At 46.3% G+C, this 27,979-nt stretch overlaps 1 protein-coding gene across 6 annotated transcripts in view; it reads right to left on the bottom strand.

Moving 5' to 3' along the window:
- The window catches only part of TTLL5 (tubulin tyrosine ligase like 5), a 238,586-nt gene that overhangs the window by 191,223 nt on the left and 19,384 nt on the right, over positions 1 to 27,979 (bottom strand). For all 6 annotated transcript variants that reach the window (XR_012646125.1, XM_074998793.1, XM_074998790.1 and 3 more), the window contains exons 8-12: positions 27,408 to 27,477; positions 27,002 to 27,086; positions 6,617 to 6,718; positions 6,342 to 6,433; positions 4,601 to 4,708 (exon numbers count right to left, since the gene is read on the bottom strand). Coding sequence is in view for 5 of the 6 variants with exons in the window: in XM_074998793.1 (XP_074854894.1) it covers positions 4,601 to 4,708; positions 6,342 to 6,433; positions 6,617 to 6,718; positions 27,002 to 27,086; positions 27,408 to 27,477 (457 nt within the window). In the remaining variant the exon portion in view is untranslated. The remainder of the gene's footprint in view (positions 1 to 4,600; positions 4,709 to 6,341; positions 6,434 to 6,616; positions 6,719 to 27,001; positions 27,087 to 27,407; positions 27,478 to 27,979) is intronic.

The following is a 27,979-nucleotide window of genomic DNA, read 5'->3' on the forward strand; positions in this document are numbered from 1 at the left end:
GACTACTAATACTGTCTGATGTGAGACCTGAAATGCAGCTCAAGCTGGGTAGTGTCCTGGGGCTGCAAAGTAACCTGGAATATCTGTGATTTTTTGTATAAGCAACCATTTATAATTAAGTCAAATTCGTGAGATGGAGAGAGTGTATGGAACATATAAGGGTATTGTCTATGACTCCACAGAAGCACTGTTACAGTGATCCAGGAGCCCACATTTGGAAGTGGGAGGGTGAAATCTAATTATAGAACACACCACCATTTCAGGGCATCCCTTGCTTTTGACTGTCTGCCCTGTGATAGGGAAAGACATGTACCTTTTTCCATAATAGGTATTCTTTGAGATTTGCTGCTCATGTCCATTCCAATGCAGGTTTGCGCGCACGTGCACACCCAGTTGCCTGAAGCCGTTTTCCCCTAGCCGGTAGCCATTGGGTCAGTGCAGTGCCCCCTGCAGGGGTGCCATTATGGCAGCCCCCCCCCCACCTCAATCCTCTACCTGCTCACTCCCTTCTTGCCAGCTGCTTTGACAGTGGGGAAAGGTGAGAGGGTGTTGGAACAGACACAAGCAACACATCTTGAAGAACACTAATTACAGAAAAAGGTAACTGTCTTTTCTTTGAGTGATTGCTCATGTGCATTCCAATGTTGGTGAATGAAAGCTGATGTTAGGAGGTGGGGTCGGAGCCCCAGAATGACTGCTGTACAGCCCTGCCTACTGCTGCGTCCTAGCATGCTGCTTAATTGTGTAATGGGCCACAAATGTGTGTATGGAGGACCAGATGGCCGCTGTACAGAGCTCCTGAATGGGGACATGGACCAGGAATGCGACTGAGGACATCTGCAACCTTGTAGAATGAGCCCTAATTGGAGGAGGGACATCCCCGCTAGCTTGTAGCATTCCCTAATACATGCCACTGTCCGGGAGGAGATTCTTTGGTACGAAACTGGATGGCCCTTCATCCTGTCCACCACTGCAACAAAAAGCTGCTGCGACTCTCTGAAAGGTTTGGTTCTGTTTACATAAAAAGCCAGCACCCTCTGGACATCTAAAGTGTGCAGGCTCTGCTTCCTCAGGGTGGCATGTGGTTTGGGCTGAAACACTGGTAGAGAAAAATTCCTTATTGATATGGAAGGAGGAGACCACCCTCAGCAGGAAGGCTGGATGTGATTTCAATCTAACCTTGTCCTTGTGGAACACCGTATACAGTGGGTCCACAGTTAGGGCTCTAAGTTTGGACACCCTTCTGGCAGATGTAACGGCCACCAGAAAGGTTGTTTTGTAAGTTAAAAACAACAGGGAGCAGGGAAGCGATGTTCAAAGGGGAAGCCCCATAAGCTTAGACAGCACCAGATTAAGGTCCCATGAGGGCAAAGGGTCCTGCACTTGTGGCTTCCATGCCATGAGGTGAAGTTACAGAAGTCTGGGTTGTTGCAACCACATCTCATCCTCACTCAAGAAGTCCACGTACAAAAGCAGTATTATTGGTTCACTCACCAACGAGTCCAAGAGGACCATGTACCAGTGCTGCCTGGCCCACGCTGGAGCTACCAGGATCACCAAGGCCTGATCTGACCAAATTTTGAGGAGGACCTTGTGGATGAGAGGAACCTGGGGGAATGCATACAGGAGCAGGCCTGCCTAATAAATGCTGAATGAATCCTCCCAAGATCCCATCTCCAGTTCCAGTAAGAACAAAACGTCCAGTACTTCACATTGAAATGCACAGTGGCCCCAAATTTGAAAAATTGCTTGCAGCACATCCGGTGCAACCACTCGTGGTTCATAAAGGACCTGCTGAGGTGGTCCACCGTGACAGCATGGACTCCTGGTAAGCAGTGAGCTTGTACAAGAATTTGGTGTTGAATGCAAAACTCCTGGAGCCTGAGAGCCTTGTGACACAGGGGAGAGGAGCATGCACCCTGTCTGTTTTTCTTTACTTCCTACCTTGATGTTTTGGAGCACTGCTATACACTGTTGACCACACTCCATCCCAGACAGGGATGCATTATAGTTTTAGGTAAAGCAATGGTCTATCTAGAGTTTTGGGATCCTACAGGATGGATGAAGGGCTAGAAAACTGAGAATCTGATTAGGCAAAGGAGTCCTCATCACCAGGAAAAAGGCTTCAGAAGGAAGCCAAGCTTGCCACCTTGTGTGGGTCTTTCTAGAGCACAGTCCAAAGGTGCAAATGCCCCAAAAGACAAGATTCCTCTTAGGAGCATGTCTCTAGAGTCATGCCAAGAGAATTCTTAGAGAACAATCTGGGGCAGTCAGTGACATGGGCTCAGACTTCATAGCTTAGCTAGTGAACTACAGGCAGTATAAGTTCTGAGGCACATTGTTCAGTCTCCCTGAGAGCCACCAGCTAAGACACTTGAAGCCTAATTTTAATGAGTTAAGAGCCACCTAGAAACCAAGAGTCACAGACAGCAAAAACACCCAGTTTTCACAGCTTTGTACTCCGCCAATTCCAATGCATAAATATGACTGCAATAAAATTTAACACAGCTCCCTACATTGTTCATCCTTACGGAACTTCAGACCTGTCAGTGAAACTGCTCTTGAGTAGGCAGAAGGATCTGGAGGATTGGTTGCTACTAGGACTCTGCTGGCTGGCTGATTACTGCCACATTCGTTGCCAATATTCTCCCAAAATCTCTAGCAGTACCCCAAGCAGGCAGAAGAGGAGAGATATTGCTTAGCCTACAGAAAGAGCACATGTGAGAATCAGGATGGCATGAGGAAAGACTTGTAGCTCAAACACCATGGAAGACTGGGCCAGGAGCATAGGCTAGGCCAGCCTCTTTCTTGTCCTGTCCTTAATGGAGAAACACCAATAAGGCACAAAAATCAAACAGAGAGGCCTGGCTGACCCTGTCAGTTAGAGGGCTCATCCCTCCCAGTGTATCATTTACAGGCTGCATTGTTGCTACCAAAACAGAGGAAGGAACAGAGAGAAAGTATTCTACCTTCTGATATTCCTGTCTCACTCAGTTTTCTCACTAACATTCATGACTGCAGAATCAGCAATCTTTAACCTCCCCAGCTGGCAACACTGTCCTTATGTGAACAGACACAGCAGGGGCCTGGGATGAAGACTGGGCAATGGAGGGAGGCAAGCGACAGTTTTGAGTCCTCAGGACAATGGCCAACCACTTGGCTGAAAGGGAGAAGGAATGCATCTGGCTCCCTTGGGAAGCAACATGGCTCCTACTTAAGCTCTCTTTCCTGGGAAGCTCTTAATTCAAGTTTACACTTAAACAAATGGAAATTTGTTTGTGGGACAGGAACCCTGTAGGAGGCAGGGGGGAGCAACCAAGAAGGTTATTAACTCCAAACCTGGGGAGGCAGCAGGAAGTGGGATAACCTCAGAGACAGACTCAGCACAGAGGATGTAAAGAGTATTAGAGCTTCTCCACAGGCCAGTCAGAATAAACTTGAGAAAAAGACTGAGGGGGTCAGGGGAGGAGGGAGAAACACAGGGGAGATGGCCAAGTCTCTACTGGGCTGCTAGTATTTTTGGAGTAGGTAGTGAACTGTTACTTCAGTAAAAAAAATTCCATCTGACTGCTAAGTTTCCAAACAGTTCCAAGAGTTTTGGTGAATGTGAAAGAAAACATCAAAGATACACAGAAAAGCAAAGGTTCTGCAAACTGGTCAGCTTTCAGAGGTAGCCTGCCACCTATCGCATATATACTTATGCATACATACTCCTTGGGTCCCTCATTCTATCTTGTAAATTCCCAGGACCCAAAATGGGCAGCATTAACAATACACACATGGACACATACATAGTGCTGCCAAATTTCAAGAACTCCACCGCAGAAGGGATTTATCTGTCATGGCTGTGCTCAGACAGCCTATTCCCTTCGGTACCCAAAACGCAAGGCAGCCTAAGCTACTAGTAATCTTTAGTGCACTTATTAAGTACAAGACTGATTCTGTACTCAATCTTCTGCTCTGGGATTCCTGCCTTATGTATTTGCAGAGAGTAGCTGGGAGCAGGAGGCCAACTCAGGGAAGCTGAGTAGTTGCCATTGGAAAGCAGTGGGAGGCATGCACTGGTACCAGCCTCTGCTTTTTGGAGCTGTTCCAAGCTTCCCCTGCAGGCACTCTCTCAAAACCCATTGCCAACACACAACTCAGTATGTAGCCTCAGCCAGAAGTAGGCTCTGCTGCCTCCATGTGGTACAGTCACACAAAAACAAGCCCTGCAAGCAATAGCAACACTCATATGTAACAAGTCTTCCTTCTAGGTACCAATATCACAGCAATGTATGTTTAATTTATCACCCTTTCCAGAATCTCTAATGGACCAGCAACTCCCAATATGCCCAGCATCCAGGAGGTTTCCTCTGAAATGCAGTCCTGTTCCTCTCATCTTAGAACCCAGTGCTCTCCCATTATTAGACCCCTGTAGGTGACAGTGACTGAGGGGTGTCAATCCCATAATCTAGGATGTCTGCATAGACAACCAAACCCAAATTTCCCTCCATTGCTACAATGTCCAAGTTTTTCCACACAATACCTGCAGCAGGGTAACACTAGCACACAGAGAAAAGGGAACCTCATATGTTGAGACAACCTCTGTGTTCCTTACCAAAGCAGCTGCCACGATGTGGAAGAAAGGATTTACAGGCTGTGGCAATAGCCAGCTCAGCAGAAATAATGGTCTTAATAATAAGGTCCTCCACACTGGCCATCAGTGCTGTGAGGGGAAGGAAAGAGAAAAAACAAAACAATGTGAGGCAGGGAATAACACTCATTCGTAAATGTTCTCCTGAGTTTGCATTTGAGTATGAGCATGGGTGACTTCATAAGTGATGCACATCAAGCGAGAGCACCTGTGAACACCCAGATGAACAAGAGATCATGAGTGCGTATATGAACACAAATATGTCAGGGCAGGAGCACTTACAAAGAAGTTCTCACAGCAGTGCAAGAACAAAATGCAAGCAAACATAAGCAGGAGCATGTAGCATGCATGACAACATAATTTAGCATGAGTGATCACCAGTGTTCCTGTTAATTTTTTCCATCCACAGGCAAAATAAATTCGTTATGTGCACCAAGGCCTGTGTGGACGCGCACCACCAAAAGAAACACATGCTGCCCACTGTGGGTGATTGTAGGCACACTGCTAATCAGTTGGTCAGCACCTAAATCTCTCCTGGGTGGCCACCCAGGTACCCAGTTTACAGGAAACACAGATGATTGATTGCCCACCCACCCATTTTAAGGATTAAATTAAGAACAGTAAAGAAACTCTCCTGCTCCAGGACACAAGCCAAATTACTGGGGAGGAAGAGTAAGCAAAGAAAAAAATAAAGAAAACTTTCCTTGTTGAATACTCTTTGGCAAGGTAATGATACCAGCCACTGGAGACTACATAAGCCACTGGTCTAATTTAATACTTCAATTACTATTTTCCATACATGTGCGTGCGTGTGCACAAGTGAGCATGGAAGCAGATGCAAGTTTGAGCACCAGTGCAAGCAAAAGCATGAATATGTGCACATAAATGAATGTGCACACTAGCATTTCCATATGTGCATGAGAATACAGAAAGTGCTGTCCCATGTCAGACCACCTATCTTAGTCCAGCATTCTGTCTGTGCCGCCAGCATCAGAGCAAGATGCAAGAAACCCCTTGCTGGACAATTAGGCTATGTCTATACAGGAGCGTTACTTCAAAATAAGCTATTCCGGAAAATCTCTTCTGGAGCTGCCAAATAGTGTTACTAAGGACTCAGGACCAGGAAAGTTGTCCCTTAAGGGAAAGTTACTTGGTTTCTGCTGTGCAGGTGCATCAAAATAGACCTGGTAAAAATTATGAAAGAGGGAGTTGTACTACAAAACATAAGCATTCAAACTGAAAACAAAACTCAGCAAAAACCTGAGGCATGAAAAGGTGACATCACATCCATGGGTCATTCAAAATGACAGAGGTAACCAGCCATTTGTCCACTACAATGCAGGGTTCAAGATGACTCACCAGACTGAAAAAGCCATGGGAGTTGTGGAGGGAGGGGAAGAATATAGGGTGGGATCAGGAGTTATAACTAGGAGAAATGGGATGACATTAAGAAACTGAAATATAGGAAGAATATCCAGAAACACCCTGACAATTTGTTGACCTATATTCCATGCAAGAGAAGGTTTGGGGTCCTCCCCATCACAGACACAGAGAATTAGGACTGGCCATACTCCTAGAGAATGTGACTCAGGGAACAATCCTGTCCTCTACCCTTAAATGAACTTAGTAGGGTTGTTCTTGCAATTTCTTGGTGGTGAACATGGCTGAAGACACAGGGAAAGAATCAAAGTGGACCTGTACTCACTCATCGTGTCTCTCCCTTCTTGTTTCAGGTATCTCAGCATCGCACTCATACTCCATTTGTTCCCATAATCCTCCACTTCAGGGTCATCACAGCTAAAACAAACCAAGGAAGCACGGCACACATAACTGACCTATGGCCTCAGGATCACCACTCTGACCTTTGAAAACCATACTTAGACCCATTAATACAAATTTGCTCCCCCACCCTGAGATGAATTTGGTTCCACCTCCAAAAACTGAAGCCCATCCTCTCATCTTTTCGACGATTCTGAATACCTGACATAGTCTCCGCTCTTCTTGTTGACGCTGTAGTTGGTTAGATGCATGAACTGGTTTTTAATGTTCTTGGTTCCCTGATCATATCTCACAGTCGCAAACCTAAAAACAAGGACAAAAAAAACCCCCCCATCAAGTTACACTTTCTGTAGAAGTCAAGCAAGCAGCTTGCTAGATAGGACTTAGAAGGCAGAAAAATCAAATACTGCAATTACAGATGAGATAGAACCAAATTAGGTACCATCTAGTGCAAACCATCAAAGAAAAATTAAAGTCTATTTTTCCAGAGCTGTCTCCTTTCTTGTTTCCAGTGTCCCAAATGAAGGGACACCCACTCTTTCCCCCAAGAGAACATAGCACTGCCCAACATCATATAGTGCCCTTTGCTTACAGTCAACTTAAACTAGTGTTCACCAACCAGTAGACAAATGATCTTGACTGGTTTGGCTGGGAGGCTAACAGATGCTGCACTATAGCTGCTTCTTCCTCCCAGTGTGGTGCTTCTCCTGCCTTCTGCTTTGGAGCCTCCTGCTTGTTGTGCAGAGTGGGTAAAGAAGAGAAGGCGGGTACTAATGTCAGGGTATCCCCCTCCCCCATGGAAGGTGTGGGGAGACATTAGGGCTCAGGACAACAGGAAATTACTGGCAGTTGTTCTATGTCTGAATGTGCTCAGCATACTTAAGGGGACAACGTGAATCCTCGTCATCCACACAAAACAGCCTTTCCCCACGTACGTCTCCATCCAACATTTTTACTTTGTTACTTCTTTCAGAGTGTGTTATTTTAGGGTTGACTGGGGTACATACGTTTCATGAATGTTAGCACTTCTGCTTAAATTAAATTCTTAAGAGTACTGAGTTCTAAAATGCCTAAACCTGTTGTGGCTGGAATTGTTATCTCTATGGTCAATTGCAAAACGTATTATAGCAAGGTTTTTGGTTTCTACTAGTGGTGCACATCTGCACATTACCTTGATATTGTTGCACATAATAAAAGTAATTCAATTTTTTTCCATCCGTGTGTAGAACACTGGCCAAGAGTCTCTGGAATTGGGCTCAAACTCCTGAAGGCTCTTGTAGCCAAATCAGGAGAGCGTTTGCTAACAGTCCGCACCAAAGCAGAGCTAAGGCAGGCTCCTGAAAGCAGCTGGGCACAGGGTCTCCACACACTACCCTTGCCTGAAGACATCTTGCTTTTTACACCCAAGATCCTTTTTTTCACTTAAAGCACACCCCTGCATCTACCCCACCACTTCCCCAAAGCCCCAGCCTGCTCACGCTGTCTCCCACATCCTGCTCTCCCCACCCAGAATATGCTGGGGCAGAGGGGCTGCCTTCAGGCACTGTCCCCACAGTTCCCATTGGCTGCAGTTCCTTGCTCCTGGGAGCTGTGGGGGCAGTGCTCAGTCAAAAATCAGACACCTGGCAACCCTTGTTAAACAAACCCCCATAAACTGCTGCTAAGCTAAGATGGTCATGGGGTTGGGAGTGGGTGTGAGCTCTGGGCTGGGGCCATTGGATTTGCAATGTAAGGAGGCAGCTCCTGGCTGAGCTTTGGGCAGGTGATCTGAGTGCAGGAGAGATCACAAGTGCAGGCTCTGGGAGGTAGCACCTCTAAAATCCACTTGGACTTTCCAGCTGCAAACACTCCCAAATATCCATTGCTCTTCTTACAGTGTTCCATGTAAGCTGTGTGCTTGTCTGCCCGCTCAAGAGAAATTTAAATGTCACGTAGCTGATAACCTAGCTGTGACACTCTGCTATTGTTTCTAGTAGTGGTGCATGCTCACACATGCTTCAATGCACATAAAATAATTTATTCGGAACATGGATAGAAAAAAGTCCACACGAGTGAAAAGGTTAGAGGGAACATTGCTCCCGACATGCCTTAGCCTCATAGCGTTCAGATTTTGCATAGCTCCAAGTCTTATGCTCCCACTACCTAAGGAAGAGCATATTAATCATAAAGGTGATGTCTCCTGTCATATGTAAACTTGGAAACCAGTCAGTCAGGACACTAAATATGAGTCTGGGAGTAAAAGGAGGAGAGAACAAAAGGTCTGAAAGTGGAAGTGAGGGAAGCAGTATAGTTAATTCCTCTTTCCTGCATGGGGGCTATAGAAAAAGCACAAGAGACAATTGAGCATGATCTTTCCCTGAGACTACACAAAAGCCATCTGTAACATAGTGCGGGTGCTGTACACTCTAGTGGCCCTGGATGCACTCTGATTTTGCAATTCACTGGTAGCTCTGTGTGACCTTGTAAGGGTGCTTTCTGTCTTGTAACCTAGTGTTCTCTCCTGGCTGTGTTTGGTTCCCAATGATTCACCCCACATGTATTGGCCCAGCCACCAAGTCCCAGCCTGAGTGGATAAGAAGGCAGGCAGGTATGGCCTCCAGGCTCCGGCACAGGGCCTAGCAGTGGAATTAGTCTTCACTGGGTAGGATGAAGACAGGAGACTGGGAGCAGGAAAGCAGGGTTCAGGGTCCATAAGCCCTTTCCCCCACAAGAGAAATAAGGCTGCCTACCTTGGCCCTGTGCTAACATGGATCCTAAGCTATGCTGTGTCTCTGAGAAGCAATAAAACCTTCTACTGTACTGGCTGGCTGAGAGTCACATATGGCTGAGGATGGGGGTGTAGGGTGAGGGGCTCCCCAACACTCCATCTAAGCCATTCCCTGGAGGTATGTCAACAAAGCACAGTTGTTTAAAAATAACAGCCCTTATTTCAAAATAACTTTGCTAGTACTTACACAACAAAACTGGTATTTTAAAATAGGGTTGGCATATCTCAAAATAGGCAATATTCCCCCTGGGATGAGGTTTACCTATTTCAAAACCCATTTCAGAATAGGGGCTGTTCAGACAGAGAACAGAATCTATTTTGAAATAAGCCATAGTGCATCCAATGGCTCTATTTTAAATAGGCTGTGTGTGTGTGTGTAGATACAGTATTTCAAAATGAATTGTGTGTGTAGCAGTTATTTAGAAATACATTATTCCGGAATAGCTCTTCCAGAAAAACTTACTTTGAAATAAGGCTGCTGTGTAGGCATACCCTGGGTCTAAATATCCCTATTCTAATTCTGGAATCTCCCTCTTTATCCTTCTCAGCTGCCCTTGGTTCCACTGGATAGTCAAGGGCTACTTGCTTAAGGCACTAAGAGCAAACAAAAAGCTACTTGCACCTAACCTAGTCTTTAGTCTTCCAAGACACCAGTGATGACCCAGAATATCAGTTTGCTTCCTTTGTCTTACAGGAGCTCCTTTATTTTCATAAGGCACTGCTTCGTGCACGCTTTCTGAGGACCCAGCCCATGCTCATTACATCCTCCCTCTCCCCCATTCTCATTCATCAGGTTGAAGCAGAGGTTGAGGTGCAGGAGGAGGGGTGAGAGAGGGTTCCAGGTGCAGGCCCTCCAGCCTGCCAGTGCTTATCTTAGATGGTTCCCATTCAGCATGGCATCAGTCCAAAGGTAGGGTCCCTGCCTGCCCCAGCTCCATGCAGCTCCCAGAAGTGATGGGCATATCCAATGCTTAGGCACAGGGGCAAGAAGATTCTGTGTCCTGCCTGCACCCTGAGGCACCACACCCACAGCTCCCAGGGGCTATGGTTCCTAGCCAATGGGTGTTGGGGGAGTATTCAGCTGAAAACTAGATGTTTAGCAATACTAATCTCAAGCAGTTACCATACGCTGCTGCTAGACTAGGTCACACCGACATATATATGATGCCCTGAGATAAAGCTGCTCCAGGGGCTAGAACTGGTGGAAAGGGGTTGCAAATATTTTCACCCTTATCAAGTGATTTTCACATTAAAAAGGCTGCAACCCAAAAGTGTAGCTAGGAATTCTTTTTCCCTAGATCAGTGGTTCCTAAACTTTTCATTAGTGCAGACCCCCCCCAATCACCCCCCACCGAAAACTGGTCACAGTCCCCCAACAAAGCCAACTCTAGCCCCTACGTACACATCATTAAATGAAAAAGGAAACAACAACAACAACAACGTAGACTTCTGGACAGCAATTACAGTATCATTGGAAGATATTTAATATAAAATAATTTATTGTAACTTTGCAATTTATTTAAAACTTATTTTCTCTTGCCCTTTTTATTTCTCTATGTACTCCCTGGGTCCACAGACCCCAGGTTGGGAACCACTGCCCGAGGCTATGGAAGCACATCACTGACCCTGAGTCTTCCCTCTGTTTCTCAGAAATGACAGTCCCCCATCTATGATGTCAATTACCTCTACAGCAAAGCAAGCAGTGGAGCAGCACAAAAGGTAGGTGCAGTGGCAGAAGTTGAGCTGATTAACCTCACTAGCATATCTGTGCTGGGAATACCAATGACAGAGTCATTATGCCTGGTCTACACTAGGACTTTAGGTCAAACTTAAGCTGACTTAGGTTGATTTTCTTAACAATTAGTCCCACTGCAGGATCCATTCCACCCTGATATTTAAGGATTCCTAAGTCAAATTTTGGCACTCCTGCTTTTTACAAAGATCAATGCCAAATTTGACCTTGCATGGTTGACTTTATGGTAGTGCAGATGGAGCATTGTGAAATCAGACATTTACTGTACAGGACCACTCTGGGCACCACTTTCAGCTCCACTGCTCTCCAGGTGTGCAGGAAACAGCTGGAGAAACCTTGAATTCCATTTCCTGTTTGGCCAGCATGGTGAGGAGAGCCAGCAGCAGACCTGGCCATGAATTCCTAGGATCACAGCTGAGGTCCAGCATGGAGCCTGTAGGAGACCCAAGACCTCATTGCTGTGGATGGGGGAGGAAAGAGGATGAAGCTGTGCTAGAAGAACTATGAAGCAAAATAAACGCACACATCCATTGCCTAGATCTTGCAGGGCATGGTGGAGAAAGAATAAACCAGTGATGGCTAGCAGTGCCATGCAAAAATAAAGCAGCTCAGACAGGTGTACTAGAAGACAGAGGAAGCAAACTGATGTACTGGGTCGGGATCTACAACCTACAGCTCCAGAGCCATGGCTCTTTCAGGACTTCTTTGTGGCTCCTGATACTACAATTGCAAAGTAAAATAAATCCTCTTGATTATTTTTGATCAACTATGAACAACTAGAAGCCCAAAAATGAACAACTTGTATCTAAATAGTAAATGATATGTCATCTCAAAACATTGAATAACTCCCCCTAGCATCCTCTAGAGAGGTGGTTTGGAAGTGAAGTCAGTAGTACAATCACATATGTAAAGTGTGAGGAAACAGAATATGCAAAAAGTTTGTGAACATCCTGCAGTAAACCTGTACCACACTATAAATGATTATAAAAAAGCAGGGTTACAAAAAGTATGGTTTGAAGTTTATTAAGGATTGTCTCATATTCCCATGCACAGCAGCTCTTGAATTAGAGCTTACCAAATTGGAAAAAGAAGGGCTCTTCTTGCTGTTTTGGTTGCTGACCCCTGTTCTGGGTCATCACCACAATCACATTGCTTGTATAAGCAGGGTTGCATGGGATTCGAGGGGAGGAACCCAACAACTGTCCCCAAACTGCCTCTGGATACTTCCCAAGAGATTATTCAGGCAACTTCTGGCAACAGCAGAGAAGACCTGGTGAGTGAGGAAGAGGAGACAGCGGACAAAGGTCAGCAAGTGATATCACCAATGGCCAGGAGGTTGGTTTTTTTTTAAACTTTAGATCTTATTGCCTCCCCACAGTACATTTGACAGCCCAACCCTGATGGCAGGGAGGGCAGCTCTGGCCAGTTCTCACTTTTAATCATGCTTCACATGAGTTAAGGTAATTGGGTGTGATCTGGGGCAGCTGCTGTACCTACTCAGCTGGGCCCTCCCTTCCCTCACAATAGTTTGTTAAGTATCGGAGGGGTAGCCGTGTTAGTCTGGATCTGTAACAGCAATGAAGGGTCCTGTGGTACCTTGTAGACTAACAAAAAAGTTTTGAGCATGAGCTTTCGTGAGCACAGACTCACTTCATCAGATGCTGGTCATGGAAATCTGCAGGGCCAGGTATAAATAAGCCAGAGCAAGGCTGGGGATAACAAGGTTAGCTCAGTCAGCAAGGGTGAGGCTTACTACCAGCAGTTGATCTGGAGGTGTGAACACCAAGGGAGGGGAAGCTGCGTTTTTATAGCTTGTTAATCTGTCTGGGGATGAAGCAGCAATCCTCCCTGCAAATCTCCATAATGTTCTCAGAGGGGTACTCTTTAATCCTTTCCACTAGGTTCCGGCAGAGGCCTGTCTTATTCCAATCTCCACGATAGGACAGCTTTCCACATCAAGACAACAGTAAGCAGTCTGGTGTCATTGCAGCACAGTAACCAGCTTTCTGCCCACATTCAGTCAGCAACTCTTCCTTATCGATGCATTTTATTCTAAGAAGGCTACTATCTCCCACTGCAGCCTCAAGGAAGCAGGGGAAGGAGCACTAAGCTATGACATCACAAGCTGCTGTGCCATGCCTGGACAAACCTGCTCTTTTCCCTTCCCCAAGCTCCTGGGGAAAGGAAAACCTTCACTGTCCCAGCTGGTAGGGTGGGGGTATCCCACACTGCAAGCACAAGAGCCACACAGCCCTCCAAGCTCAAGCTATGCTGCCATGTCTTTCCTTCCCCACCCCACCCCTGCAAGGAAGGGCTGGGAAAGGGAACCTTTAAATGGCCCAGCCCAGGGTCCTGGGTGTAAGGGGTACATGTAGCAACTGCAAAAGTCACAGCCTGAAAGCCACAATGCCCCCACTTTGTAGCATGCCCAGCTGCAGAAACTGCTTTTGGAATCCCTTGTGATGTACATGGGTAGAGAGTATGCCCCTCTCTGTGCCTTACCCTGACTGGAGGCAAACAGAGTTAAGCAGGTCCCTTAAGATCTCTGTAGTACCTACTGCACAAAGGGATTCCTAAAAGCAAGCATTTGTCCTTTTACAGAACACAGCCCTATAGGTTCCCAGAGGCTCCTTCATGAAGTTACCATGTATGTTGTAAAACTTCTCATCTACAGTAAAAGTGTTTCCCTACTGTCTGGCCTTCATTTGTTGTTTGTTGCAGTGTGCGTAACAAATGGACTCTGACTCCATCCCGCCCAGCACAGATCAGAAGGTGAATATGCACATAAGATATGTTCTGGGAGCACATGAAAGCCACCCACATGGACAGGGCACAGCTAAATGCATGGAGGAAAACAATACTGGAAGAGAGGAGGGCACTCAGAGATGACAAAGCTCAGGGTGGCACAAACAAGAGCTCCTGAGGTACCTTGGAGATGAGCACAGATGGTGTCCTCCCCCACAACATACCCTGGTCTGGTGTGGATGGGGTCTGCTACAGCCAGGCCAGAGCTCCCCTGCCCACAGCACTCCCAGGCCAGGCTGCACCAGGTGTGCTGGAACTCTCCTTACCCATGGCAGCACCACAGGCAGGAATGCCCAGCCAGGGCACAGCAGCCATGGGCACCAGTCTGCCATGAGCAGGGTTGCTCCAGTCTGGCTGGAGCAGCCCCTGTCTACAGTGGGTGGGTGGGTGTGGGGCACTGCAGCCCAGCTGCTCCCCCACCTGTTTAATTGGTTAAGCAATTAAACCTAGCTTTTAACTGGTTAACCAATTAAACAGAATTTTATATCCCTATTGCTTACCTTCCTCCAAAGTCCCTCCCATGAACTCCTTTACAGTATGCAACATCTTGTCCCCTAAATAAAAGATGCATAAGCTCTAAAAAAAGTGTTTTTATTGCTTGTGTTTCCTGGAAGGAGTGGGGAGACAAGGTTTACAAGCCAGCACACATCATACAAGGATATAGCAGCAGCAGACATGACTGTCATGTCGCTGTCTGGTCATTCATAAAGTGGTTTCTCAAAGTCTTCATGATTAACAGTGCCCCTTTTTGTGCTCTCCTTATTGCCCTGATGCCTAGCTGCTCTTAAGAAGGGACCAGGTGACCTGCCTGAGTCCTTGAGCCTGGCATAAAATTTCCCCCTGACTGTCATATAAAAAATTATGGAGCACACAGCAGCCTGCCACCATGATGGTAATGTTGTTCTCCCTGAGGTCTCACTGCAGCAGGAAGCTCCTGAACCTGGCTCTTAAATGGCCAAATGCACATTCTACCACCATTCTGCACTTGCTGAGCCTGTAGCTCAACTGCTCCTTACTGCACTCCAGGCTACCTGCACTAAGGGAGAAAGGGGTAAGCTGGATCATCCAGGATTGCTCTTGGCATCGCCACACCGCCAATGGTAATTTTCTTGTCCATGAAGAAAGTTCTCCTCTGATTCTTGAAGAAACCAAAGTTCCTGAAGAGGCCTGCAACATACGTCTTTCCTGACCATCCCAAGTTGATGTCAGTGGTACATCCCTAGTGATCCACCAATGGCTAGAACACCATGGAGAATTCCCCCTTGCCGTTATGTACTCTGTGGAAAGGTGGTCTGGTGCCAAGATAGATGGAACACACATTCTTATTGCCCTGCTGCAGTTAAGGATCTTTATCATGGCAACATCATCCACTGTATCCTGCACATTTCCCAGAGTCACTGCCCTTCATAGTAGAAGGGTATTGATTGCCTTGGCTACTTGGATGACAACAGCTCCCACTGTAGATTTGCATAATCCAAATTGATTTCCCACTGACTCATACCTCATTTCTGAGCTGTCAGAGCAGGTCGCAGCAATTTGCAAAGTTCTATGAAAGTGGCTTTGTGCATGAGGAAGTTTTGTAGTCACTACTGATCATCCCATACTTGCAGAACAATGCAGTCCTACCAGTCTGATCTAGTTTCACAGCACTAGAACCAGCATTCCACTGGGTACAAAGCATTGAGTACAGCAAGCATCTATTTCCCTGTTCCTCCTCTCCAGTGTTTCACACTTGTGTACATCCATGCCGTTCACTATTCTGAAGGCTGCTTAGGCTCTACACCTCTACACACATTGCAGCACAATGCTCCCAATAATTGCCAGTGTCAAGCTGGATGGGGTCCATGCTAGCCTTGCAATGGCATCTGCATGGGTACCCAGTGAAAAAGAGGCACGGAAACAAACAAAACAAAAAACACACACTTTTTGCCATTGCTTTCCAAAGGGAGGAGGTGGTGGCGGCGGCAAGTACACTGAGAGTCTAACAAGACCTGCCCAGAACCGCTCATGGCATTGTTTTGTCCCTTCAGACAGTTGGAGTTTAACCCACAAAGTAATAGGACAGCAGGAACTCTGGGACAGGTATCTTCAGTGCATTGCTGACAAAGTCCAAGCTGTCCACCCTAATGGAGACACAGTCCATTGATCGTGCTGGAAGACATTCGCCCTCTGCTTTACAAAGTTGGGTGCTAAAAACAAATTGTCCTTAAATTCTACCTAATCTCAAAGTATAGCCCTACCCTCAGTAAAAGGAGGAGAGAAAAAAAAAAAAAAAAACCAAACAGCAAAATCCAAGGGGGAGAGCAAAACAGTATGATGGAAAGTCTTGAAGGAAAGAAACTAAGTGCCACAGGAGGAAAGCAACACAAGAGAAAGCAAAGATACACAGGCTTAGTGGGATCCCTTAGTCTCCTTACTGTCCAATGGTGAAATGCTAAAATGTAGTAATAACTACAGCATATGAAGATGTGTAAGGGTCCTTTCCTGCTCTTTCTTTGGCAGGACTTCCACAGACAACAGTAGCAACTGTGCTAAAGCTCAGGAGGAATATGCATCCATAACTGGAGTACCAGTCAGGAGTTCCCTGGAAGTTGTGCATTTGTGTGGCCATCCAGAAGAGATGTAGGTGCCACACCACTGATTAACAAAGTGCCCAGAGCTAGGGTTTCCACCCCACAACCCACTCTATTGATAGGGCCCATTAGCAATGCCTCAGTGCACATAACATTTACTTCACACATAGATGGAAAAGACTAGAAGGAAACATTGGTCCCGACCCATGGACACCTACTAAAAACAAATACTATCACAGTTCCCCTCTAATTCCCATGGGAGATGTATGGATGCAGACAAGGATATCACATGGCCCTGATTCAAGAACATTATGCTTCCCTACTCATTCACCATGTACTATAGAAATAGGCCTCCTTGCCTTTTTTAGATGATTGGGAAAGGCAGGCATAACTGGGAAAGTGAGCTATCCAAGAGCAATAGCAAATGGGTCAACAATCAGTAGAATGCAAGCCACCTGACTCAGAATATTTACACATTTATCACAAGACCATCTGCCCTCTCAAAACCTCAGCCTAGCGTAAATAAAGATCCAGTGGAGATAAACCTAGTCCCCCCCGCCACCACACACACACCCCCACCCACCCTCCCTTGCGTGGCATGTGATTGTCCATGGCTGCTATGCTAGATGGAAGCACCTGGAAAGAGACCATGGGAATGATCCCCAGCCCTCCATTGCAGGAATTTGTTATTTTCCCCAAACAACCAAGGCCTGTCAGGCAGGGGTTACTGGGGGAGGGGGAAGCTGGGAGGCTGCAACAGACTCTGGCCACAGCACATCCTGTGAGGTAATGTGAATTCCTTGGCTCCTAGGGAGCACCTGAATTCTTTGGAAACCACAGGAATCCAGCAGAGAAAGAGAGGTAAATATCCCAGTGGAGCCAGTGCTAATTAGCAAGCAGGGCTACTGGAGGAGGGGGTACTACAGACTCGAGTTCAGTGAGCTCAGATGGCAGGAAAGCAGCCTGCTGTCAGACATTATGAGGCTCAGCTGCCAGCTCAGGCATTAGTGGAACTCTCATGTCATTCTGAAGTACACACTCACCTCCCCCTCAGCTGCTGCTGCTTGGGCCTTTCACAAGTACATTTGGTTTTCAGCTCAGTTTGTTGCTTTACAACAAAATTGTTCTCCGTTTCAGTGAAAGTCTGGCTAAGTGCCTGCTGAGCTGGAACCCTCCCAAAATCTTAAGCCCAAAAATGGAGCTGACGTAAACAGACAATTCAGGTAGCAAAGGCCAAGTTTAACACAAAACTCAAAAGAGAAGACAGCAGTTTTTTCTGGAATACCAAAAAACCACCATTGTGCATCAAACACCCCCGATGGTCACAGTAGCAAAACAATTCACAAAAGCCACTGTGCATGATAGGGGACACACACACACACACACACACACACACACAAAAACAAAACAAAACAAAACCCACCACACCACACCACACCCACCTACACCCACCAGATTCAGGCTCCTTTCCATTTCATAAAAAGTGAAAGGGGAAAAAAAATTGGGAGACACAATGAAGCTTCTCCACTTTCTGCTCTGAGCAGCAGAAGCCATTCAAACCCTAACTGTGACAAGGAAGCCTTCAAAAAAATCAAGTTTGCAACACCTCAGAATACCCCACCCCCATGGGTTCTCACGGTCTTTTAAATCTTACACTACACAAGTCCTAAAGGTGAGTGTTTGAACAGGTTAGCTAACAAAAGTCAGAAGTCTGCAGCAGACCTATACTCCCCACCTAGGCTTTAACCACCCAAGACTGAAGTCTTTCTAGAAGACATGCTATGCTCTTGGCTCATCCACAAGCCCTGGACAAACCATCACTGGGTGAAGTTCTATGCCCTGTTATGTAAGGGATCAGACTAAAATGAGGAGTTCTCAAACTGCAGGTCAGAACCTCAAAGTGAGTCACCACCCCATTTTAACCAGGTTGGCAACGTTGGTGTTGGCCTTGGGCCAACCAAGTCTAAAGCCCAAGCTTTACACCACAGGGCTATAGTTAGATTCCACCCACCCCCAGCAGAATCCCTTGAGCTTCAGCTTTATGCGCACACCCCCAAGGCTTGTCTTTGGTCCCCACTCCTCGGCCATGTCTACACTAGCCCCAAACTTCAAAATGGCCATTTCGAAGTTTACTAATGAAGCGCTGAAATACATATTCAGCGCCTCATTAGCATGTGGGCGGCTGCGGCACTTCAAAATTGACACAGCTCGCCGCCGTGCGGCTCGTCCTGACGGGGCTCCTTTTCGAAAGGACCCCGCCTACTTTGAAGTCCCCTTATTCCCATCTGCTCACAGGAACAAGGGGACTTCGAAGTAGGCGGGGTCCTTTCGAAAAGGAGCCCTGTCGGGACGAGCCACGTCAATTTCAAAGTGCCGCGGCTGCCCGCATGCTAATGAGGTGCTGAATATGTATTTCAGCGCTTCATTAGTAAACTTCGAAATGGCCATTTGAATGGCCATTTTGAAGTTTGGGGCTAGTGTAGACACGGCCCTAGAGTTTTATAGTAATTTTTGTTGTCTGGTGAAGGGGGTCCAGGTAACGGTGCAGTGAAGTTTCAAAGCCACAGGGCTAGATTCTGGTCTTAACCCTAATTCGTTTAGCAGATATTAAAAACAATGCCCCTTGGCTATAACAGGTTTTTGTCAAAAAAAGTATTACTATCATGTTCTAAGGACATCTTTAAATCCAATCTGGACAGCATGGCTTACCCCAGGCTGTCTCACACTAGAGAAAACTCTTTATTTCAGTCTCAGAGAACTGAAAGACCAACACTAATCCAAAATGACTGGCAAGCTTTCCTTCACGGAAGGGACACAGGACTGAAAGAATGGGTTAGGAACATTGGCAGACCTGGGCAAGACCAGAGAATAGTAGGGATACAAGATAAGAAGCAGTAACAGAGCCATTTGAGGCTGCCAAATCTGGTGCTGCTCAGACAGTTGGGCTCAGTTGCAGTGGCCTGAGATTCCACCCCACACCATCCAAAGCACAAGAGCATGAGGCGCTTTTGTGCTTTTCACCTCAGGGCACTTTGAGCTCTCCCAAACACACACGTCTCAAAGTATGAAAATGGAATTCATCAACGCAAATCACCAGTTGCACTCACACTTCTGAGAAGGTTCAGAAGCCTGAACACCCAAAGGCTTCATCATTGGAGGTTTACAGGTCAGCACACATCATACAAGGAGTTCTTAATAGCAATAGACCTTATCTTTCTCACTGCTGCCTGATAGATCCTTTCCTATGCCCCACCCTCCTGTCATTCCACAAAAATGGCAGAGCATTGCAGCCTCAGAGCCTAAACTTATTTCCTCTGTTCCAGAGCCTGTCTTCCAGCTCTGGATTGCCTAATTGCAATTCAGGTTGTGCCCTAGAAGCCAGATATAGGTAAGTTTCTGTTCAGGCACAGTCACCAGCTGAGGCAAACTATTTCACCTTCCTCACATCAGACAAAATTACTATATCCTATGGTCTGTGAACCCCCTGCATCTTTGAGTTATTAGCAGCTTCTCACTGCCCAGAGACTTGAGTACTATTGAATGAGCCATACACCATCCACTAGAACTCTGAGGCAGTACATGACCTACATGCTAGCTTTCAGTGGGATACAGAAGACGCTAGCAAGGAGGTGGGTACAACAAATACAAAGGACACGTTTTTGGAAGCTAACCAGGCTTTGGCATACTGAAGAATGCAGGTGCAATGTCATTGTTCTGGTGAGCATAGGAGGACTTTAAACCTGGCTTCCCCACACACAAAACCCTCCCCCACTACATCTAGGCTGTCATCAGACTGGATCACTCCTCAGACCCTCAGGAGCCCTGCCGCATGCTGCTTTTCACACCTAGACACTGCAGCTTCTACACTAGGGAAGCAAACCCAGCCTCCATGCAGCCACAAATGTAGAACCCTTCTCCATTACAATCTAAGGTTGTCCCAGCCTTAGCCAAAGCACCCATAGTCTAAGCCCTTAAAGGGCTCTCTCTATGCATTTAAACTACACCAGGTAAAAAACCAAGAACCTGAAGGCTTCTTTGTGTGCAGGCACACAATTCCAGGGCAAGAAGAAAAAAAACCACAACATTACAAGAGACTGACAACAGCAAAGGTTGCTAGTGACACCTAGAGGCCAGACATAGGAAGAAAAAAAAACAAACAAACTCTCATTTCCTCCACTTTTAGCCCCCCATTACATGCCTGATGCTGCTTCTGCTCCATGAAGTTGATAGCAATCCCCCCCAGGACATATTTATCACCTGCTGCACCTACTCATCCATCAGTCCTGGAGACTTAGGGGGAGTGGAGGAGGCGGCAGCTGAAGATTTATGATAAAATCTGGTAGGAATAGGCTTATTCATGTAATTTAGGAGTACTTCACATCCTCCTTGCTTACTGTTTTTGGTTCTCTGTGCCTTAAATATTGAGTCTGGTCTGGTGTGGCTATGGTCTGAATAAGTGGGTCTGTCCCACGAAAGCCCACCTAATAAACTTTTTTGCTAGTCTTTAAAGTGCTACTTAACTGCTTTTTGTTTTGACATAAGTGAATTATCAGCTATGAAGCAGCAGCAAATCTATGGGTCACTCTACAGGGTTCAGTCTCGTTCCCTCATCTAGGGTGACGTGCCTGGCAATGTGCTTTTGATTTTACCTTTGGCATCAGTTCCACAATCATGCATCAAGTATCTTGTAGCTAATGGAACTATAGGTCTGAATGGAGCCAACTGCCTTTATTTCTTCATCAATACAAAAGCCCACAGAGTTAAAACTCCACATTAGCAGCTGAATGGGAGTTATGACATGTGTGTGGACACTATATCTCAGAGCCACAGCTGCTGTGGGAAAGCAGCAGTTTTGAGCAACTGCCAATACAGACTCCTCTCATGGTGAGGAACAAGCAGTAGTCTATTCTACTTGATTACAGGAAGATCAGAGTCCAGCTTAACTAGCGATTACTAGACAATCCTATCAATATTGGCATTGAAATCTGGAGTTCATGTATAGGTATATTATTGAAATAAGCACCACAGGCTGAGCCCTAATGGAAAGAGTACTGACATGGCCTGGCTAACTCACAGCAAGTTCTTGCACTGTCTGAGGCCCAGTTGGATAACCTCTAAGCAGACACAGGTCAGCCTTTGACTTTGTCAGCAAATGCAACCACTTGCACATGCATGTTACCAAATGACTTAAGTTTATTCAAATATGAAGACTGCACTCACTTCATCTAGTGTGAAGCTTTGCTTTAGTCAGGGTTAGAGCAATGATTAAGAACAGAGGTGAAGGGACTGATTTACACAAAACAGACAACCTTGGGTGGAAACCTAGAGAGATCTAAGAACCCTGTCCTTGCAAAAATACTTCATACTGGGGATCTGACACAAGAGCCTCAGTCTCCCCATCTCTCCTTGGGGAGGTAATGTCACTAAAAACCATTTTCTTAAACAGCCAACTGTTAAGAGGAAGAAGATTGCTAAAGACTCAGAGGGAACAGATCAACTCTGCCAGCTCTATACGAAAGTCCCATAGAGGACAAGGCTCCCAAATTGTGGAGGGAAAAACAACATGTAAGAGAACTTTTATTAATTGCCACTGAGAGTGGGGACAGGGGCCACCAGTGAGGGAGTGCACAGAGGGGCCACCAGACACGTGACCACCCACCCGCCTTTCAGCCTGGGGAAGGACCAAGACAACCACCTTGAACCACATGCCCCATCTCCTCTGCTTCTTACCCTAACCAATGTGGCCTAGGAGTCTACCCCTCCTCCCCACTGCACTCAACAGCCGGGGTGGGGGTGGGGGGAGAGCAGATGCAGCTCTAGCTTGCTCTGCTCCCTTGCCTGTGTCACTCTGCCTTCCACTAGTGAGTGCAGGGGAAATCTCACCTCATTCCCAAGCCAGGACAGCAGAGGAAGCTAGGGGTGTGTTGCTTGGCTTTTCCTGCTGCTGTCAATGAGTGCAGGGAAGGTGCAGTGGGGGGGCAGCATCTCCCCCCCCACCCAAACACACTCACACTCTGTCCCTGCCAGCTGCCCCCTTGTCCATAGTATGATGATGCATGTGTTCCCCTCGCCCCCACCACCCCACAGCCCCAGGTGGGAAGAAAAAAACAAAAGCGTGTCCACAGTCATGAGAGCAATTTGCAGATACTGCTCTTAAATGGACTCCGAGTGGATGTAAAGTCCGGATTCTTTAAGCGTCAGTCCAGAATTGCTAAGACTAGGACTGTCAGGCAGAAAACTGGTGGTGAGAAGCCCATACGGAAAACTTTTCATTAAGCTATATACCTATATCCAGTTAAAGCTCGCCTGTCTGGATAGAACGTTCTAAATCTGAGCAGCATGGCTTCCTGTGCAGTACAATGAGGTGGCAAAATTTGCAGGATTATGCTAAACTGCTCAGGATAGTTGAGTCCAACTGAGACTGAAGAGCTTCATAAGGATGTCATAACACAGGTGACTGGACAACAAAATGGTAGATGAATTTTGATAAATGCCAAGTAATGCATATTGGAAAACAAACTATACATAGGAAATGGGCATTAAATTTTCTGTAATTTCTCACAAGAGAGATGTTAGGAGTCATTGTGGATAGTTCTCTGAAAACATCCACTCAGCCCAAAAATGATATCTTAGGACTGGGTGGGGGGAGGGGGAGAATTCATAAAAGGGCATTTGCTTAGTTTCACAATAAGCGACACAGAATGCACTAGCAAAGCCAGTATAAACAAAAATGTCATGCAGACAATAGCTTGTTTACACTGGTTCTGTATATTATACTTACATTTCAATCTTTTACATTAATTTTATAATTATATAATAAAAATGAGAGCAGGCAATTGTTCATATATAAAAATACAAATACTGCACACTATTGATTTTATAAGCAAGTGGTTTTTAAAATAAGGTGAAACTTGATATGCAAGACAAATCTGACTCTTTGAAGGTTAAGAGTGGAATGGTTGAGTGCAACTGTTTTAAGGGGATGGGACAGAGCTCTGGATAGTACAGGGTTGCCTGGAATCCTTCCAAGTATGTAGAACCTCTTCAGAGCCACTGCTAAACAGAGTTTTCTTCAAATGGGATATTGATTAGTGCTTTGGATCTCCCTCGGGAACCCCGATGGCTGAAACTAGGATGATCTCTTCATGGATAATGGTGTAGCCATGGTCTGTGCCTCTTGTCAGAGATGCCAGTTTAGCTACTACAACTTCGCTACAGCTAACTACTCAGCCATAAGAGCATGGTTCCTTCGGATGTAGTTATCAAAAGTGATAGCTATCAAGTTTTAAAACAAACAAAAACCTTATATGGGGAATAGTGCTTGGTAATTTGGAGGCTGTCAACCAACAAGATTGAGGGGTTTTGTCTTTTTATTGGGGGGGGCGCGGAGAAGCGGGGGTGGGGGGGTGCCTCTCCCATGGGGATTCTGGACGACTTTTGCCCTCTGTTAGAGCTTTTTACCATAAGAATGCCAGGGATGCTAATCAAAATATTCAGAGGCCGGGTACCATCCATCTGCTTTCCTGAAATTAGTAGCCAGAAGCTAGTGTGCGTGCCACATCCATCTGACATGTTACAGCAGACAATCACTGACAAGTGTGGCCAACTTCCCTCAAGCTAAACTGAGTTTTAGTCCTGCCTCAGGACAGGGGACCGGACTATATTAGCTGTGAGATTGCTTCCAGTCCTACATTTCTATGATTCCTCTTCTGCAGCCTCTAGAGAGCTATACTGAGTATCAGCTGTTTATAAGGTGCTGGAAGACAATGCTCGGAGGTCCGTGACAGTCTGACAGGACAACAGCATTGGAGTTAGATCTGCCTCTTGTCAATCCAGCAACTGTAGAATTCAACTCACTGTGGAATTTGAATTTGCCTGTTCAGTGAGAGGCTTAGCTCTGGATACAGTGGGGAATGCTGGCTTTCAGAAATATGGCTGAATATCCCAAAAGGTCCAGTATGACCAAGGCAGGTAGAGTCAGAAGAAGGGTGTATCAAGGATGCCAGGAGCAGTGCACTCTAAGACAATGGGGTCCAAGCTCCTCTAACTGAATGGTATCTGGATTTCCTCCTTGATTTGCCCTGAGCTACCCAGAAGGGAGATGGAGACTGAGGGGATAAGTGTCCCAATATATTTTAGAAAAGAGAAGGAAAAGGAATCTCTCTCTAACAAATGGGCAAATTTGCCAGAAGTACTGGGCCCATAAACCAGGCAGGCTTGCACAGAGCTCTCTTATCTGGCCAAATTTAGAATGCCTGTAGTAGTGGGGTTTTTAATTTGCTCCCTATATCTCTCAATACTGATGCCAGCACCGGGCCCACCAAACGATGCGATAAAATGTAGGAGTGCCAGATGCCCCAGCACAATGTACTTCTGTCAGTACTAGGCATACATTCCTCAGCCTCAGTAAATCGTGTGCAAGCTGCAGTCCACTGGAGCTCCACTTGCAGCCTTCAGACTCCTGTCTGCCCTCCTCCCCCATGCACCTCTCATGCACTAGAGCCCTACACTTCCAAGCACCTTCAGAGCACCACAAGCTTGCCTATTCTTGTTCACACTCACTCTTCCCCTCCCTCACAGAGGTGGAATGCTTGGCGTCAATCTTTTGTGGCTGTTCAAGCTCTAGTAAGGAGGGGGCAGAGTAGGAAGTGTGGGGCTCCCGTGTGGGAGAGGCACATGGGGAGGGAGGCAGGCAGGCAGGCAAGGGTCCACAGGCAGCAACCCCAGTGGGCCATAGGATCATACAGCCCACTCACTATTCTTGATTGCCCATGCCTGAGCTGCTTTAAATATCAGTACTGAGGTACCATCCAATTGATACAAGTTCGGAAAAGACACTGAAGTCAAAGCAAGTCAAAACAGCTTACCCTCCCTACCTGGAACAATCTAGCAGCAGCACAGGCAGCACTCGAAATACCTCTCCCACTGCCCAGAGGCATGCAGCGTGTAGAGAGCACATGGCTCCCACAGCTGGCCACTTAGAGGTGAGCAGAGGCACAGAAGACAGGAAGCCTGCCTGAAAGTCCCAATGGGCTGATGGCCAGGTGCCATCTTGTTAATCACCTCCCAGCCAGATCCTGCATCTACCACTCCAGCCCCTCTTCCCCCGATTCTCTGGGCCCCCTCTCCTGTACCTCTATCCCAGGTCACAACCCAAATGCTTGGCACGACTGCTTCTGTGCCCATACCCGCTTCCCAGACCCTGCACTCCACCCTTCAGGTCAGAATCCTCCCCTGCACCCATACCCTAAAACTAGTGTTCTAATTTTTCACCCATATGCTGATTAAGTTTATGTACTTAGCCAGTAGAAACAAATAACCTAGCTGTGAGTGCTCTGCTAATCAGCTGGGTGGAATTTGAATCTGAGTGGCTGCACAAGCACTCAGCTTACTGGGAACACTGCCCTGCACCCTAATCTTCTTTCCCCCCTGCCAAACCTGCACCTGTCTTCAACACTCCTCTGCCAGGTCAGAATCCTCTCCTGCACCCATATTCCTTTCTAGGCTCTACACCCCAGTCCCCTTTTCTGAACCCAACCTCCACCCCAGACCCCACACCTCCATCAATATCATGGAACAGTGCAGCCATTGACCACTTACCAACTCTTGGAACAGCCTTCCCATCAAAAACTGCCCACCCCTGGTCTGCGTCACCTCTGGAACAATACTCCTTCCTGCCTCCACCAGTACATCTGCATTTATGTCTGGTGGACCAAAGAAGCCTTTCGGAGAAGTGGCCTGATAACCCATCTCGCCAGAGCACTGAGGGAGATGGACAGACCCACAGACTGGAAGAACTCTGGAGAACCCTCAGTCTGAAGAAATCTTAACTGACTTCTCCATCAGGAAAAGCTTCAGCCTCACCTCATTCCCTCACTCTCTGGGGAAAAGTAAACAGCATATGGAACATTCCACAATATGTCCTTTTCAAAGGGCACATCAGGCCCTAACAATGTCCTTTGCTCATCAATAGTCATACATGGGACAGATGTTAAACCTTGGTGACTTTAACCTCTGCCATGATCCGGGAATCTCTATATGTGGTAGGTACTAAGAGCAGCTATGAGGGGGGAGGAAAAAAGCCACTAAGCTTGATGAAAATCCACAAAAATGTCTTGCATATAAACGTATATTTTTAAAAATTATGCATCAGTTTTCAAAAGAAAAACCAAGTAGTTCCTGCTCACTAATGAGCTATTTCTAAAAACTAAAGATGGATCAGATTGCTCAAAGCAGACAGTTCTGGGGCTGCATATTGAAGCCTCAGATAACCACTTCAGTTCCCTCTTGCCAAGTCCTCTTTGCCTGGTGATAGCGAGGAACAAGGTACCAGGCATGATCACAATTAACACCAGCCACAGACAAACCTATCTTGAGTGCATGAGGTACAGGTGCATCAAGAACGGAATTTTCACGGACGATCACTGCAAGAATTTACATTAAATCAAGACTTCTCCCATACCATAACCAAGTCATTAAAACCAGTCATTTCCCTTCCATTGTTATTTTAATGTGACCCAAGGCACAAGAAAAAACCCTGTCATTAATGCCTACAACCAAAACTTTGCAGAACTTCCTCCCTGCCATGGCTTCTGAAACAAAGATGAACAGGGCAAGGGTAGTGAAAAACATTCTTGATTCTAGAGCTTCATGTTCAACTGTCTTGAAGAAAGGGGTGTGCATCTTACCTGGCTAGTCCTTCCTCGTAGAGGTAGATAACAAGAGGATCATAGGAGGTCACCAGTACATAGAGGCGCACATCAAATTTGAAGTCTGGAAGATGATTAGCAACAATCAGTGACCACAAATACTTCAAGAGCGTCTAGATTCTGCACCCATGTGAGGGGGCGTAGCAGACCTTTGTGACACATCCATCTCTCAAACAGGAGAGTCTTTCAGCTTTTGCGGACTCGAAATGTTCAGAAACTTTCCAGATGGGGAAGCTCCACAAGTTTCAGGAATCCCATCCACCCATAGTTCTAGTGTGCTGGAGAAACTTATCAAATATGTGGCAGCCCAAATAGCTATCCAGAGGCTCCTGAAACCATCCAAATCAGGAAACTCAGAGGATGATGTAAAATCCTACATACTCACCATCTATGAGCAAGGGGTTGTTGATGTAACGGGACACAAGGATATTCTCTTCCAAGGAAATCTGGTTTGGCTACAGAACAAAGGATAGTGTCAGTCCAAGAGTGAGGAAACCAGAAACCCATGGGCTGATTTTACAAAGAGCCTTTCCATTCTAAATTTATTCTGTAGCATTGTAGCTGTTGCTATGGGAAACCCTGGTCAGTCAGTGTATTTAAGGCACCTGGACAGACCCTGATCAGAAGCTCAGCCAGCATATTGCTGCTTTTCCAAAGAACCTGCCATCCCAGAAAACTCAAAGTGGTTTATACCTAATATGCAAAACTTATAGCCACATGCAGACAAGCATCCTCCTGAGCTGGCATCAATAGCTGTTTAACAGCTATACTGCAATTAGGCACTAGAGGTTAGGGGCTGGAAGTTTCAAATGACAGTCAGATTGACTTTCTACTATTCTAACGTTAGCTATATTGACCAAGCACAGAACCAGCAGGGTTACTTTATTCTCAGGCATCCTGTACTAACTACTCCTAATCAGCCTCCACCAACAGGAGGACTAAATCCTGTCACAAGAG

This window comes from Carettochelys insculpta, chromosome 6 (genome assembly GCF_033958435.1).
Source record: "Carettochelys insculpta isolate YL-2023 chromosome 6, ASM3395843v1, whole genome shotgun sequence".
Classification (NCBI taxonomy): Eukaryota; Metazoa; Chordata; order Testudines; family Carettochelyidae; genus Carettochelys; species Carettochelys insculpta.